This window comes from Sceloporus undulatus, chromosome 6 (assembly GCF_019175285.1).
Source record: "Sceloporus undulatus isolate JIND9_A2432 ecotype Alabama chromosome 6, SceUnd_v1.1, whole genome shotgun sequence".
In the NCBI taxonomy this organism is placed as follows: Eukaryota; Metazoa; Chordata; class Lepidosauria; order Squamata; family Phrynosomatidae; genus Sceloporus; species Sceloporus undulatus.
In genome coordinates, this window is record NC_056527.1 from 18,447,348 (window position 1) to 18,459,393 (window position 12,046).

Genomic DNA, 12,046 nt, shown 5'->3' on the forward strand with positions numbered 1-12,046 from the left:
CTTTCCCAGTAGACCTGTAATTCAATCTTCTATGGTTACTATTTTTTAAATATTCTAATTACCAGAAACAGACTGTTGATCACCAAAAAAAAAAAATGGGCATTATTTAGTTTAATAATAAAATAAATAAATAAATTTATTTATATTTTCCCACCTCTCGAGGCAGGATTACCACCCAATACAATATACAAGTACAATTCACAACAATAAAAACAGTGATGTAGTATGGTAAAATATAAAAATAGATAACAGTTTGCTCTGCTCATAGTTCAATACCAGTCATATTTCATCTTTTGGGAAAGATCTTAGTCCAGTGAGAAAGAGCATCATAAGCCTTCACAAGTTCCCTGAATGAACCTGCACTGTCTTCACATGGGATGCAAAAGATTCTAGTCTGAAACCTACCGTATGTCTGTTTGTCTGTCTTGTAAAGTGGCTAGTGGGCTAGTGAAAAGGTTGCCTTTATGAGATTTGCAATGGAGCTGTACAAATTTTAACTGCTTGGGATGCATATCTACGTACATGTAAACTGGAATCACTGAGGAACATATAATTAAGATGATGTGTTTGCATTTGGATATTTCTACCCAATACCAAAGCCAGAACTAGCCCCTTAGTAAAGAAACTGTGAAAATAGGTAGGAAAATAAGCAAATCAAGATCAAGTCTTCTGGTGGATAGGCAGTCTGTTTAGATTACCAGGACGCCATGGTATTGCCATCAAAGGCTGAACCAGGATGAACTAGTAAGCAGTTACTGGGGAAAGAAATATTAGTATTTTAACTTCAGGTCTGTTTTGTTATATTTTGTTGTATCTTTTGGGACTTCGCAGTCAAATATAATATATTTAAAGGTAGGGGTTGTAAGAAAGGAAACAAGTTGTAAGAAACCCAAACTGTATATCCAGTTAATAGCTGGAGCTCTTTATGTGTTTGTGTGTAATGTCTGATTTAAATGCTCACTTGCAGGGGTGGGATTCATTTATTGCTTTTTCTATCTGTGTGTTAAACATTGAAGGAAAGGAAGAAAAGCAAGTGAATGTATGTGCAAGTGTCATGATAGGAATCAAATTTCTTTTAAGACATCATGTACAGGCCAGCAGTGAGAAACTTATACTTTTAAATCATTCATGCAGGTACAGAAGGCCTAGGATTTAGCATCACTTCAAGAGATGTTCCCATTGGCGGTTCAGCTCCAATTTATGTGAAAAACATCCTTCCAAGAGGTGCAGCTATTCAAGATGGAAGATTAAAGGCTGGAGACCGGCTCATTGAGGTGATGAAATGCTGCAATGCTGTTTTGGCTTCTATGAGTCCTTTGAGCAGGCAGCTTCCTTTCACATGAATTGCATAGCATTTTAGTTATTCTTTTTCCATTCTGCTGCCAGTTTTTCCTGGCATTGTCTTTTGAATAACAGTATTGGTAAACACAATATACCAGGCAGCAGCTTCACTTGCTGTGCAGAAAAAGCATCCATTTCCATTTGAAAGTACGGTGTTTTTTAAAAAAAGAGTTCACATTTTGGTGGATGCTGTGTGGCAATAATAACAGTGACAAAATGAAGAGTGTGGTATAACAGTTTATTTGGGATTAAAAGATCTTTCTTGCTGTACAAGCCTATTTGCTTCTGGAAAATATTTTATTTATTTATTTATAGCCCGCTCTTTTCTCAGGACTGGGAAAATATTCTTCCCCATGGAATGGTATCTAAAAATGTGTAACAAAAATTGGTAGTTGATGGCTTCCATGTCTGTGGGTCAGTAAATGCACTCTGGGTTTTAATGTGAACAGACCTGCTAAAATTCCCTCAAAAGAAGTTCACCCCCCCCCCCCCCCAATCCCTTTAAACTCAGAGCAGATTTACCACTCCACTGATATTCTCAACTATCTGACAACACTGAGAACAATAATTATAATGGCAATAGTTGGGTACATTGTTTTAAAGGGCAGGTTCTTTGCCCTTTTTTTTCTAGAAAGACACAGAGGCGGGTTACAGACTGCCATAAAGTACACGCTCTGCGCGTACTAGGGTTAGGAAGGGCGGTATTAGGGTTAGGAAGGGTCTTACCTTCTCACGGCCCTTCTTCCTAGTACGCGCGGAGCGCGTCTTTAATGGCAGTGCCCATCCACATGGGTGCTGCCATTTTGACGTCTTGGATGCATAGCATCCAGACGTGTCGCGGCGGAAGTGACGCCGCGAGGGCGCACTTCGCACTTCACAGCGCCACTTCCACGTTTTGAAAAGGAGCGCCATCGCTCCTTTTTCGCTGCGCCGGGAAGCCTCACGGTCTGGCCACTGGGGCTTCCCTCTGCAGCGAATGGTGGCGGCGGGAAAACGGCCGCTTGAGGGTGGTCTGTAACCCGCCATAGATTTTTCTCAGGTTTGGGTAATCTGTATAATTTCCTGTGAACATGCTCACAATTATATCTCCTTCCTGATCTTGTTGTGCACATTTAAGTCAACTCTGATATAGGATAACACTGTCATAGGGCTTTCTTAGCAAGATTTATTCAGAGGAGGTTCTTCATTGCCTTCCTCTTAGGTGGAGAGAGTGTGACTTGCCCAAAGTTACCCCATGGCTTTCTGTGGCTGAGTGGGGACTTGAATCCTGGTCTCCTGGAGTCCTAGCTCAACACTCAAACTGCTACACAATACTGGTTGCCAACTGTTGCATAAATACCAAAATTCAAGGAGTAGGGGTCCTGTGGGAAATGTCTGTAGGTAACATTGTGGTCATGAACTTAAGTGAATGGTTGCATTTATTTTAATCTTTTGACTGAGAAGTACTAACTTGGATGTACTATAAGGCTGTGAAAGAATAAAAATACAGAAACCTCTTAATCCTATCTACTAAAATGGTGATGGGGGAAATCGAAGGCTGCAGGATGTTGTTATTAGAATTGTTTTTATTAAATGATAATGTTATGAGGGATGCTTGGGTTTCTTAGTTTGCAGATGTATATTAAACTTATTTGAATTTCTTTGATGCTTATTTTGGAATTTAATTGGTTTATAAATGGTTTGATGTAAGATAGTTACAGTATACTTTGAAAAGTTTCTACCTTTCATTTAGTAAGTTGTTCTCTGCTTTAACTCCATCCAAGTTTTCCTTGTGAGAATACATATGCAGTCAAAACAAAAGAGGAGTGTATGGCAATCCTTTTGGAATGTATAGATAAGGAATTGCAATGCAGAAATGAGAAATTGAGCAACTGAGAAATAAGAGAGAACAGAACCTAAACAATGAAAGGAAGAGGAAGCGGGGAGTGGTGCTCATTGGTTAATTCAAAATAAGTTATTTCCCTTTCAGCTGTAGAAGAACCCATCCCCAGATCTGGGGAAATGAGATCATAATTGCTTCAGGATTTTTTGTAGTGTGGTTTTTTTTTGTTTGTTTTTTTTGTAATCATACCCAGTTACTGATTTTACTGAACTTAGCAAGTGTACCTCTCCCTTGGTTTAGTAGGACAAATTACAAATGAGTACTGCAAACATAATTGCAATCTAACTCTATTCCTTAAACAACAACAGCCATACAACAAATTACAGTATGTAGTAAATTGAACACATATTCATCAGTTGAGGTGTTAGTGCAAGATTTGATTGCAGGATTCAACATATGCTGTATAGCAACCTTAGATGCAATCCTTAAAGTCCTTGTTCAGTGTGAAAAGAACCTAATCTTTATCTATGGCAACTGCAACTCCTTTCCTTCCCAGCAATTCCACTTCTTCTGAATTTAGCTAGTAAGAACAGCCCTTCTTTTAGGATTCCTATCCTAAAGAGGATTGTACAAACTTTAACCACTTTGTACTAGTGACCCTTTAAGCAAACTTAGGTGCGGTACAGACTGCCCAAATGTGCTGTGCTGGAGCCGATTTTAGGGTTAGGGACCGAGCACTAACCACACGGTCCCTAACCCTAGTATGGAGTGGTGGCGCATTAATGACAGCGTCCTGTGTACACGGGCGCTGCCATTGTGACATAAGCTCTGCGCACTGTCCGCATGGCACCGTGCGTCGCTTACATCATGAGTGCGCCAGTGGCACACTCGTGACATCACTCTGGCACTGTAAAAAGAACCTGGAAATACCAGATTCTTTTTACTCTGGAGGGAAGCTGCGCTGTTGGTGGCTGCGGCTTCCCTTCATAGGAAAATAGGTTGCCAGTAGGCCACCATTTTTTGGTGGTATATACTGGGCCTTAGACAAGTTTACTTTTTGGACTATCACTGTTAGAATCTTCATGTCAGCTCAATTCTGGGAGGTGTATCCATGCAGTAACTTTTACAGGCTTTGTCTTTTATGTATGATCTAAAACTAGCCATCATTACCATTGCACTTCTCTGTGTGAGTAGACAATTGCCTGCTATAAAGCACAAGAAGATGTATTCTGCCATATAGTTCATTTTTGCATTGTAGCATCAAGAAAGATGCTGTGTAAGGCAGCATCAAATTTATTTATTTAACCCCAATTTTCTTTTTATTTTGGGATCACAACACCTAAATTCTTTCTTTCTCGTTGAATTTATATCCTGTTCTTCAGTATTCTGCCCCCAGTAAAGTTTACATTTCAACAAAAGTAGAATTCAGTCTATAAAAAGAGGACACAACAGAAAGTGTACACAGTGGATAGAAGCAGCATATAAAACCATTTCAGAGTTAGTGAAATTATTAAGTGTTTTGGAGAATTAAAAGAGGGAGTGCTTCTTGGGACAGTATTCTACAGCCACAGACTTGAGGGGGCTCTGTAATGTACTACCATCCACTTCAGCTAAAATTAAGGCTTGTAAGAAGATGTTAATATAAAGATGGTTTGATATGGAGGCAGGTGATGCTTTAGGTGCCAAATGGCTTTACTGTTAAACACTAGCAACCTGAATTGTTAATAAGATGGATCAAGAATCAGTATGAGTGCTTTTGAATTGGCAAGATGTGATGCCAAAGGCTGCCGCCTGACTCACTGGGCAGGCAGCGTTGCTGCCGGGTGCCTGGTGCCACGGAGGTCTGGCGTGCCCCAGCATGCTTTGCTGGGGCACGCTGGCCTCCAGTTGGGTGGCAGAGGGGGGAAAAGGAGGGACTTCCGCCTCCTGAGTGATGCTTTAGGAGGCGGATAGTCCCTCTCTATGGTCGCCTCGGTCCTCCAGGGCAGCTGATTGGCTGTCTGTTCCTGGGAGCAGGGCGACTCCCCTCTTGGCCCCCACCTTTGGAATAGGTCTATATATAGGCCATGCGGTGTCCTGCTCGGCGCCATTTCTGCTTGGCTCTGCTGCTGAGCAGAGCTGGGTTTCGGGGAGGCAAACACAAGGGGCTTGCCCCCTCCAGACAGGTGGGGGCTTCCTTCCCCTCCCCCCCTTACTGTGGTCTTGGGGTATAGAGAGTGCGGCGGCCGCCATTTTGGACTGGGCTCCCTGCCATGGGGCCCAGCTAGTGAGTAGTTTCGGCTGTTTTCCCTCCCCTCCTGTATTTGGATAGGGCTTTTGGTTTTGGAGAGTGTGTGGCTTGCCCAAGGACACCCTGTGTTGGGCTTGCTTGCTGTTCTCTGTTCAAAAATTTTTCAGCCTGGTCACACTCTCTCAGCCACCTGTTTTGTTATTTGCTCTTTCTAACTGGTAATTGCTGACTGTTTATTCATCATGCCCAACAAAGCGGGGCGCAAAAAGACATCCTCGGCAATAGCTACGCAAATTACGTCTGGTCAATTTGGGGGACTTCAGCATATGCTGGCCTTGAATTTTAATGCCACTTCCTCCTCTGATACTACGTTGGGCTCAAGTTCCAGAATTGTTTCTACATCAGGATCTTCACATGTTGGGCCATCGCCAGCTGTTCATTGTTTGTCTCAATCGGCAATGTCGGAGCTGTCATGTTCCATTGCTGAGTTGATTGCAAAAGCCACTTCACCTTGCCAGCTAAGTGATCCAGAATCTCCTTCACTTCCGACAGTTGCCAGATCTCCTGGAGCCTCATCTTCCAGCCAAGTACCTTCGGCAGACCGTGACAAGACCCCTGTGGCAGCGAAGCATTATGTTGTCTTGTTGTCATCCATCTCCAGTTTGACGTCGTCATCTTCCAGTTCGGACAGCGAGGTGTTCGGCAGCGTTGATGGTGACAACAGACGTAGACGGCTCAAGAAAGGTCACAGAGCCAAGAAAAGACACCGATGGGCTCGATCCTCACAAGCTGCTCAAGATGCTTTCAATGCTGTTAACTCACCTTTACCTTCTGGCAGAGATTGCTTTTGAGTTGAGCATGCCTTGGCCCCAGGCCTGCCGTGCTGGGCCATCAAGCGTCGTAACTGGCGACCTAGTCTTCAGGGGGGTTGGGTCGACCAGGAAGCACAAGGGTTTCCAGTTTGCGCACCTGGAGAGCGCCCTCCTGGCTCTCATCTACCTCGCAAAACCAGGAAGCTGATTCTTAGAGGCTGTTTCGTTGATGTCTTTGGTTTGGTTCCTCTGACAGGTCAAGCAGCTTTGATGGTTACCTCGTCCAAGGGAAAAAAGAAGGCCCCCCTTTCCCCTCCAGTTGACTGCAATTTTGGCTAGAGGGTTTCACCGTTTTTAGGGCTGTGGTTTCCATGGTCTTCCCTGAACGGGCTTGACAGCTCGACAGCCATTTGCTGCAGGCCCTTAAGGCCAGAGAGTTTGCTGGCGAGGCAGCAGCCATTGCTTACGATATGGCATTCTGCCAGCATGCTTCCCAGAATTCTAGAGAGTGATGGGATCACCTTCATTCCGAAATTTGGCTATTGGAAGTTGGAAGTCAGGCCATGCCGCCTGCATCTTCCACTTGCTCTGCTCCTTCCGATAGTCCGTGCCTTGTTTGCCGAGATTTCAAGGTTGGCAAGTGTTTTCGCATGCAGTGCAAATTTGTGCCTCTTGCAGAGGTCCTCATGCTAGGCTGTCCTGCCCTTTAACCCTTCCCAAATCTCTGGCCTCGCAGATTCCTTGCTCTGCCTCTCTGCACAGCGGGGTAGCTGGCCCTGCTCCTAAATAGGCATGCTTGAGCTGTGGTTGGTTCACCTGGTTCGTGTGGGTGCTCCTATCCCTTACCTTTCTCATGGCATGTTTGATCACTGGATCTTTGTACTGTTTTGTTTGCTGTTTTGCACATTGTTCAGTTCTTTCATTTTCAGGTTTGGATTGAGCACTATCATTGCGGTTTTAGGCTGAGCTGCTGCCCAGGCGGATGACTGCGATTACTGGTTTCCACTCTGACAGTGTTGAGGTTGAACCTGGCTTTTCATTGGTGGACATTATGCGTTTCTGCAATGTACATCCACTAGGCTGAACGCGTTGATATGTTTGCAGCTTCAGCCGATTTGAACTTAATTTTTTTGCATGGATCAGGCCGGCTTGGCAGCTTCTCTGAACCCGGTTGGTGTTGCGTTCGGGGTAGGGTTGGCGGTGGCGTTCCTTCGGAACGGCCTTTGTGAGGGCAGCAGAGGTTCTGGATCGGGTAGGCATGGTCTAGAAGGTTGCATAGCACTGTACTGGGAGTCCCTATGGGACATGGGAACGATGAGGGCATACGTTGTGGTCATTGCGGGGGCCATAACGTGACACCGCTTCCCGGTGACTAGGGACTTTAGTTAAATGCAATCTGCGGGTTGCATGAATACGAGAGGGCGTTAATCTAGCCCCTAGCTCATCCCGATGCCTTGCTTTATATGACATGCCATTTATCCTACAACGGTGGGTTGTAAGATGATCCAGAACTCATGCTTTTGGCCAACCCTACCTTTTGCTGATACTTGCGTTAATAAAGTTGTGGCCTTTCCTCCACATGTGGCTTTGCGTTTTATTGTGGTGACGCCCTCACAGGCAATATCCATTCCTGGTTAGCTGTCTAGCAGCTATATTTTAACTAGCTGGAAAATCCAAGAGGTCTCACAAGGAAGCTCCACATGTATCATATTACAGTCATCTAGTCTGGAGGCTCTTATGTGTCAGTTGTTCACAGATTTTTTTTACCCTTGTGACCCCTTTTACATCTACATGTGGACGTCACCCCCCCCCACAACGTATATGAATTCATAATACATGAATAAAAATATTTTCTTGAGTGTGTGTATTTTCATTTGCACATTCATGTATATTCATGTTTTAAAGAAATAACATTGTTCAGATTAAAACAGTTTTATTTAAATGAACTCAACATTAACTCAATTTATCACATAAATATGTACATTTTACACATTAAAATGTGTAGGAAGAGGAGGGACCATGTCCACCCTCACCTCCTGAGCAACTCTCATGCCCCCTGGGGTCCTGCCCCCCTTTTGGGAACAAGTGTTATATGTTGTTTCATTTTTAGAGGGCTATTATATCCAGATAGTTTCTGCTACGAACGGGGTCTGTTAAATATACAAATGGTTGCAAAATATCAGACATAAAGGAATGCAAAAGCTTAATCTTTCTGATGCTCATAACTCTATAATTTTTGTGCCATCAGATCAAAAAGGCTATCTCTCTGGAAACTATGTGACAGTTTTCTCAATGATGCTCCCTGATACTTATTAGCATATTTGAAGAACATTCTTACCCTAAACCCAAATAGAAAAATGATACGTGTTAGGTATCTGTTGTATCTGTTGTATCTGATGTATATGTTATTCTCCACCACCACCACCCCCTTTCCTCATCGAATGATAGAAGCTTAAGGAAAAATGTTTATGAAATCTAATTTATGGTGTCATTGTAGTAGGATAAGGGAGACACAGGAAAAACATGGTGCTAAAAGGCTGTGTGTGGGCTAAGAATATTATCATAATTAATTTCACACAAAGCCCTTTCCTTTTTCATAGTAAGCAAACTTCTTGTGTTTTAACTCTTCTATGCACCATTGCCTCAGTAATTTCTAAGGAGGGATAAGAAATAGCAGTCTCCTCCTCATTGTTCTGTTTGAGAATGTTTAAGCACAAAGTGGCAAACCCATTTACACATTTTCTTTGTATTTTCAGTATAGATTTTGTACTGCTCCAAAGACTCTGCCACTTTGCCTTAAAATGTACAAGGGAAAAAATACCCCTGGTGGTCCCTAATGCACTCATCTCATACCATTTGCACTACAAATTCATGATGCTTTCATGACATCATTACCAGCACTTGGAAAGTTTAAGGCTGAAATGAACCATGGCAGTTATTCTTCTTAACACCCTTTCCCAGAAGCATGGAATTCTCTACCATGTTTTTTTTTACTTGATGCACTCATTTAGTCTCCTTAAAGCCTTTCATGATGGAGATGTTACATTCCCACAGTATCCCTACACAACAGAACGATCACTGCTTTTTAAAAAAGATCCTTTATATTATCTCTGACACAATCCCTTAAAAGCTATTTGCCTGACTGTTTTACTTCTTTTTTTAATGCAAATAATTCTCTTTTTGTAAAATATCCTTGGTGAAGAGCATAAATGCCCCCACCCAACTATATGTATTTTTACATAAATGTATATGTAGCATTAGACTATGACTTTTCCACTATTCCAGGAGTGGGGAAATTGTGACCCTCTAGATGTTTTAGACTACAATTCCCAGAGTCCCCTACTATTGATCACACTGGGTGACAGAGATGCAAGTTGTAGCACATCTGGAGAATCAAAAGTTCCCCACCTCTGATTTATTCCATTGGTTTCTTTATCTCTTATCCTGTTTTGATACACTTGTCTAACTCTAAAGCTCATAGAATGAGAGCCAATGGGGCAGATACTGTCAGGGGAGGCCAAGAAGGGTTCTGGTGCCATTATATGGTGGTTGGTAAAGGAAGAAGAAGCAGAGCTGGGGGCAGGGGTACTGAACAATATGATAAGTGGGAGTTGCAAATGTCACTCGGGAGCACCAAGTGAACCTTTCTCTACTTGTCAGGCTTCCGGATGCTGCAGTAACTAACTTGATATGGAAGGCACCATAGCAATATGGTGGTGGAAGGGACCTTTCTATTTGATAATAAATGTGAAAGTCCTGGTGAAGACAGAAGCTGGTCCACAGGTTTTTTGTTTGTTTGTTTGTTTGTTTTTGGTGGTTTCTTTTGGGCTATGTAGCCATGTTCTAGAAGAGTTTCTTCCTGATGTTTCGCCAGCAGGAAGAAACTCTTCTAAAACATGGCCACATAGCCCAAAAAACCCCCACAAAAACTATGGATGCCCGCCATGAAAGCCTTCGACTTCACAAGCTGATCCACCTTTCAAAATTCATATCAACAGTAGCAGAGCTGATGATACTGATAAGTTAGGTAGGGTAGAGAAAATTAACATTAACCTGATTAGTATAGCCTCATCAAACAGCCACAGTGGTATAGTTGTTTCAGCATTAGACTATGACTCGAGACCAGAGTTTCAATCTTTGCTGGGTTATGAAAACGAGTAATCACTGGTCATGCTCTCTGAGCCTCAGCGAAAGGCAAAGGCAAACCCTCTCTGAACAAATCTTGCCAAGAATACTCTGTGATAGGTTTGTCATAGGGTCACTGTAAGTCAGAATTGATTTTAAGGCACACAGCAGCAACAGGAGTCTCATCCATTAGTTGCATGCTGGTCTGCACTAACCTCTGCTGGTCTTTATTCCCTCTAATTCATAAAGCTGAATATTGTCATCACTTTTACTGATGATACTTATTTCATTGGCATTTCTTTTTTCTTTTGTCTTCTTGCTTCTCACCTGTCCCAAGACAGAAATCAGCTTATTCTAATATGATTTGTTGTCTGATTGCTGTTGTGAAAGCTTGTTGAGCACTGAAACTGAGGTGACTATAATCTTCTAGACCTTCTTCTTCTGCAACAGCAGCAACAACAGACATCCATATCTGCTTCTTCCCCAGTCTCCTGGGACATCACATGTCCTCAATGATTTCTCAGAGATAAAAGCCTCAGATTTTCTTTCTTCTTCAGCCATTTCCTTTAGCTTTTTACGGGGCACATTCCATTCATTTCTGCTGGCTTAAGTTTACTCAGAGTTCCTTTGTGCCTTGCTACTGACTGGCCAGCCTGACCTCTCATTGCATATGAAAAGCCTACTGATGTTTTCCATCAAGCCAGGTCATTTTTCCTATGCCAGTCAGCAATGTGTTGGAACTAACTATATGCTACAAGGTTTTGCATGCTCCTTGTTGTACTTTGAAATGTTGTAGAAAAACAAGCACAGCTGTCTTGGCATCGGACAATTACTGGAGAATTTGAGAGGGTTTTTGTTTTGTTTTCATAATCAAGATGCTCCCCCTCTCTTGTTTGTATCTAAGGGTTTTGTTACCTTTGGAATGGTTTTCAGCATTGTTGGGTTCCAGTGGGTAGTAAAATCCTGATTTTTAAGTTTTGCACATGGCTATTCCTTTAAAAATAGACCTTAGCCTCTTTGGTTATTAAGCAGAGCAACAAATGGTCAGTTCTCTTCAAGGTGAATAGTACCCAAAGTTTGTCAGAGTATTTGAGCAGCCTAGGCAGAAAATCAGAGACATAGAGCAGACACAGAGACATAGTGCAGACACAAATTTTCAAAAATGCTCTATTTTCTTTTTCTGTTTGGGAAAATACTGCAGGGCATTGTGGTTTCTTCCAGATGATGCTTTTATTGAGCAATCACCCTTCCTTGTGTGCAGAATTTTTACAGGGGTCCAACTGTGATAGTCTTTCATTTGTTCTGTCTTTTCCCTCCTTTATCAACAAATAAATCTGTTAAAGAGAAAAAGATGAGATAGTAGTGCTAGGAACTGTCTTTCCCCAGTAGCCTGTATTTTTTGCTGTCTGCCTCAGAGATAAAGTCTGCCTGTAATAACTTTTAGAGACCATTTGTTCTTATCATATGCTGGTAGTAAATGGAGCCGGCCCTCCATATTTACAGGTTTGACTTTTGTGAATTTTATTATTCACTGATTTTTTTATTTTTTATTTTTTGCTGCCACCTCCATTGCTGCACTATGCCATTTTTAATAGGGACTGCAAGGTTCACAAGACAGCAAACATTTGGTGAGGCTTGTAAGCCCCTATTAAAAATGGTGTAGGCAGTAGCAGAGGCAGTGGCAAGCCAGACACCCACATCTGCCTTCTGAAGGAA

The 12,046-nt window shown here is 42.4% G+C and overlaps 2 protein-coding genes across 2 annotated transcripts in view; both read left to right on the forward strand.

The window, feature by feature from the left end:
- PARD3 (par-3 family cell polarity regulator) overlaps positions 1–12,046 on the forward strand; it is a 697,528-nt gene that overhangs the window by 414,169 nt on the left and 271,313 nt on the right. The window contains 1 exon segment of the mRNA XM_042472372.1: positions 1,135–1,274. Within this exon segment, the coding sequence (XP_042328306.1) occupies positions 1,135–1,274 (140 nt within the window).
- On the forward strand, positions 5,076–7,543 carry LOC121933098. Its single transcript, XM_042472373.1, has 2 exons — positions 5,076–6,837; positions 7,135–7,543. The coding sequence occupies exon 1, from the start codon at positions 5,636–5,638 to the stop codon at positions 6,242–6,244; it is 609 nt and encodes a 202-aa protein (XP_042328307.1). The 5' UTR covers positions 5,076–5,635; the 3' UTR covers positions 6,245–6,837; positions 7,135–7,543.

Bases quoted from the DNA above. Each gene is read 5' to 3' on its own strand.
- LOC121933098 (XM_042472373.1), top strand. From the start codon at position 5,636: ATGCCCAACAAAGCGGGGCGCAAAAAGACATCCTCGGCAATAGCTACG.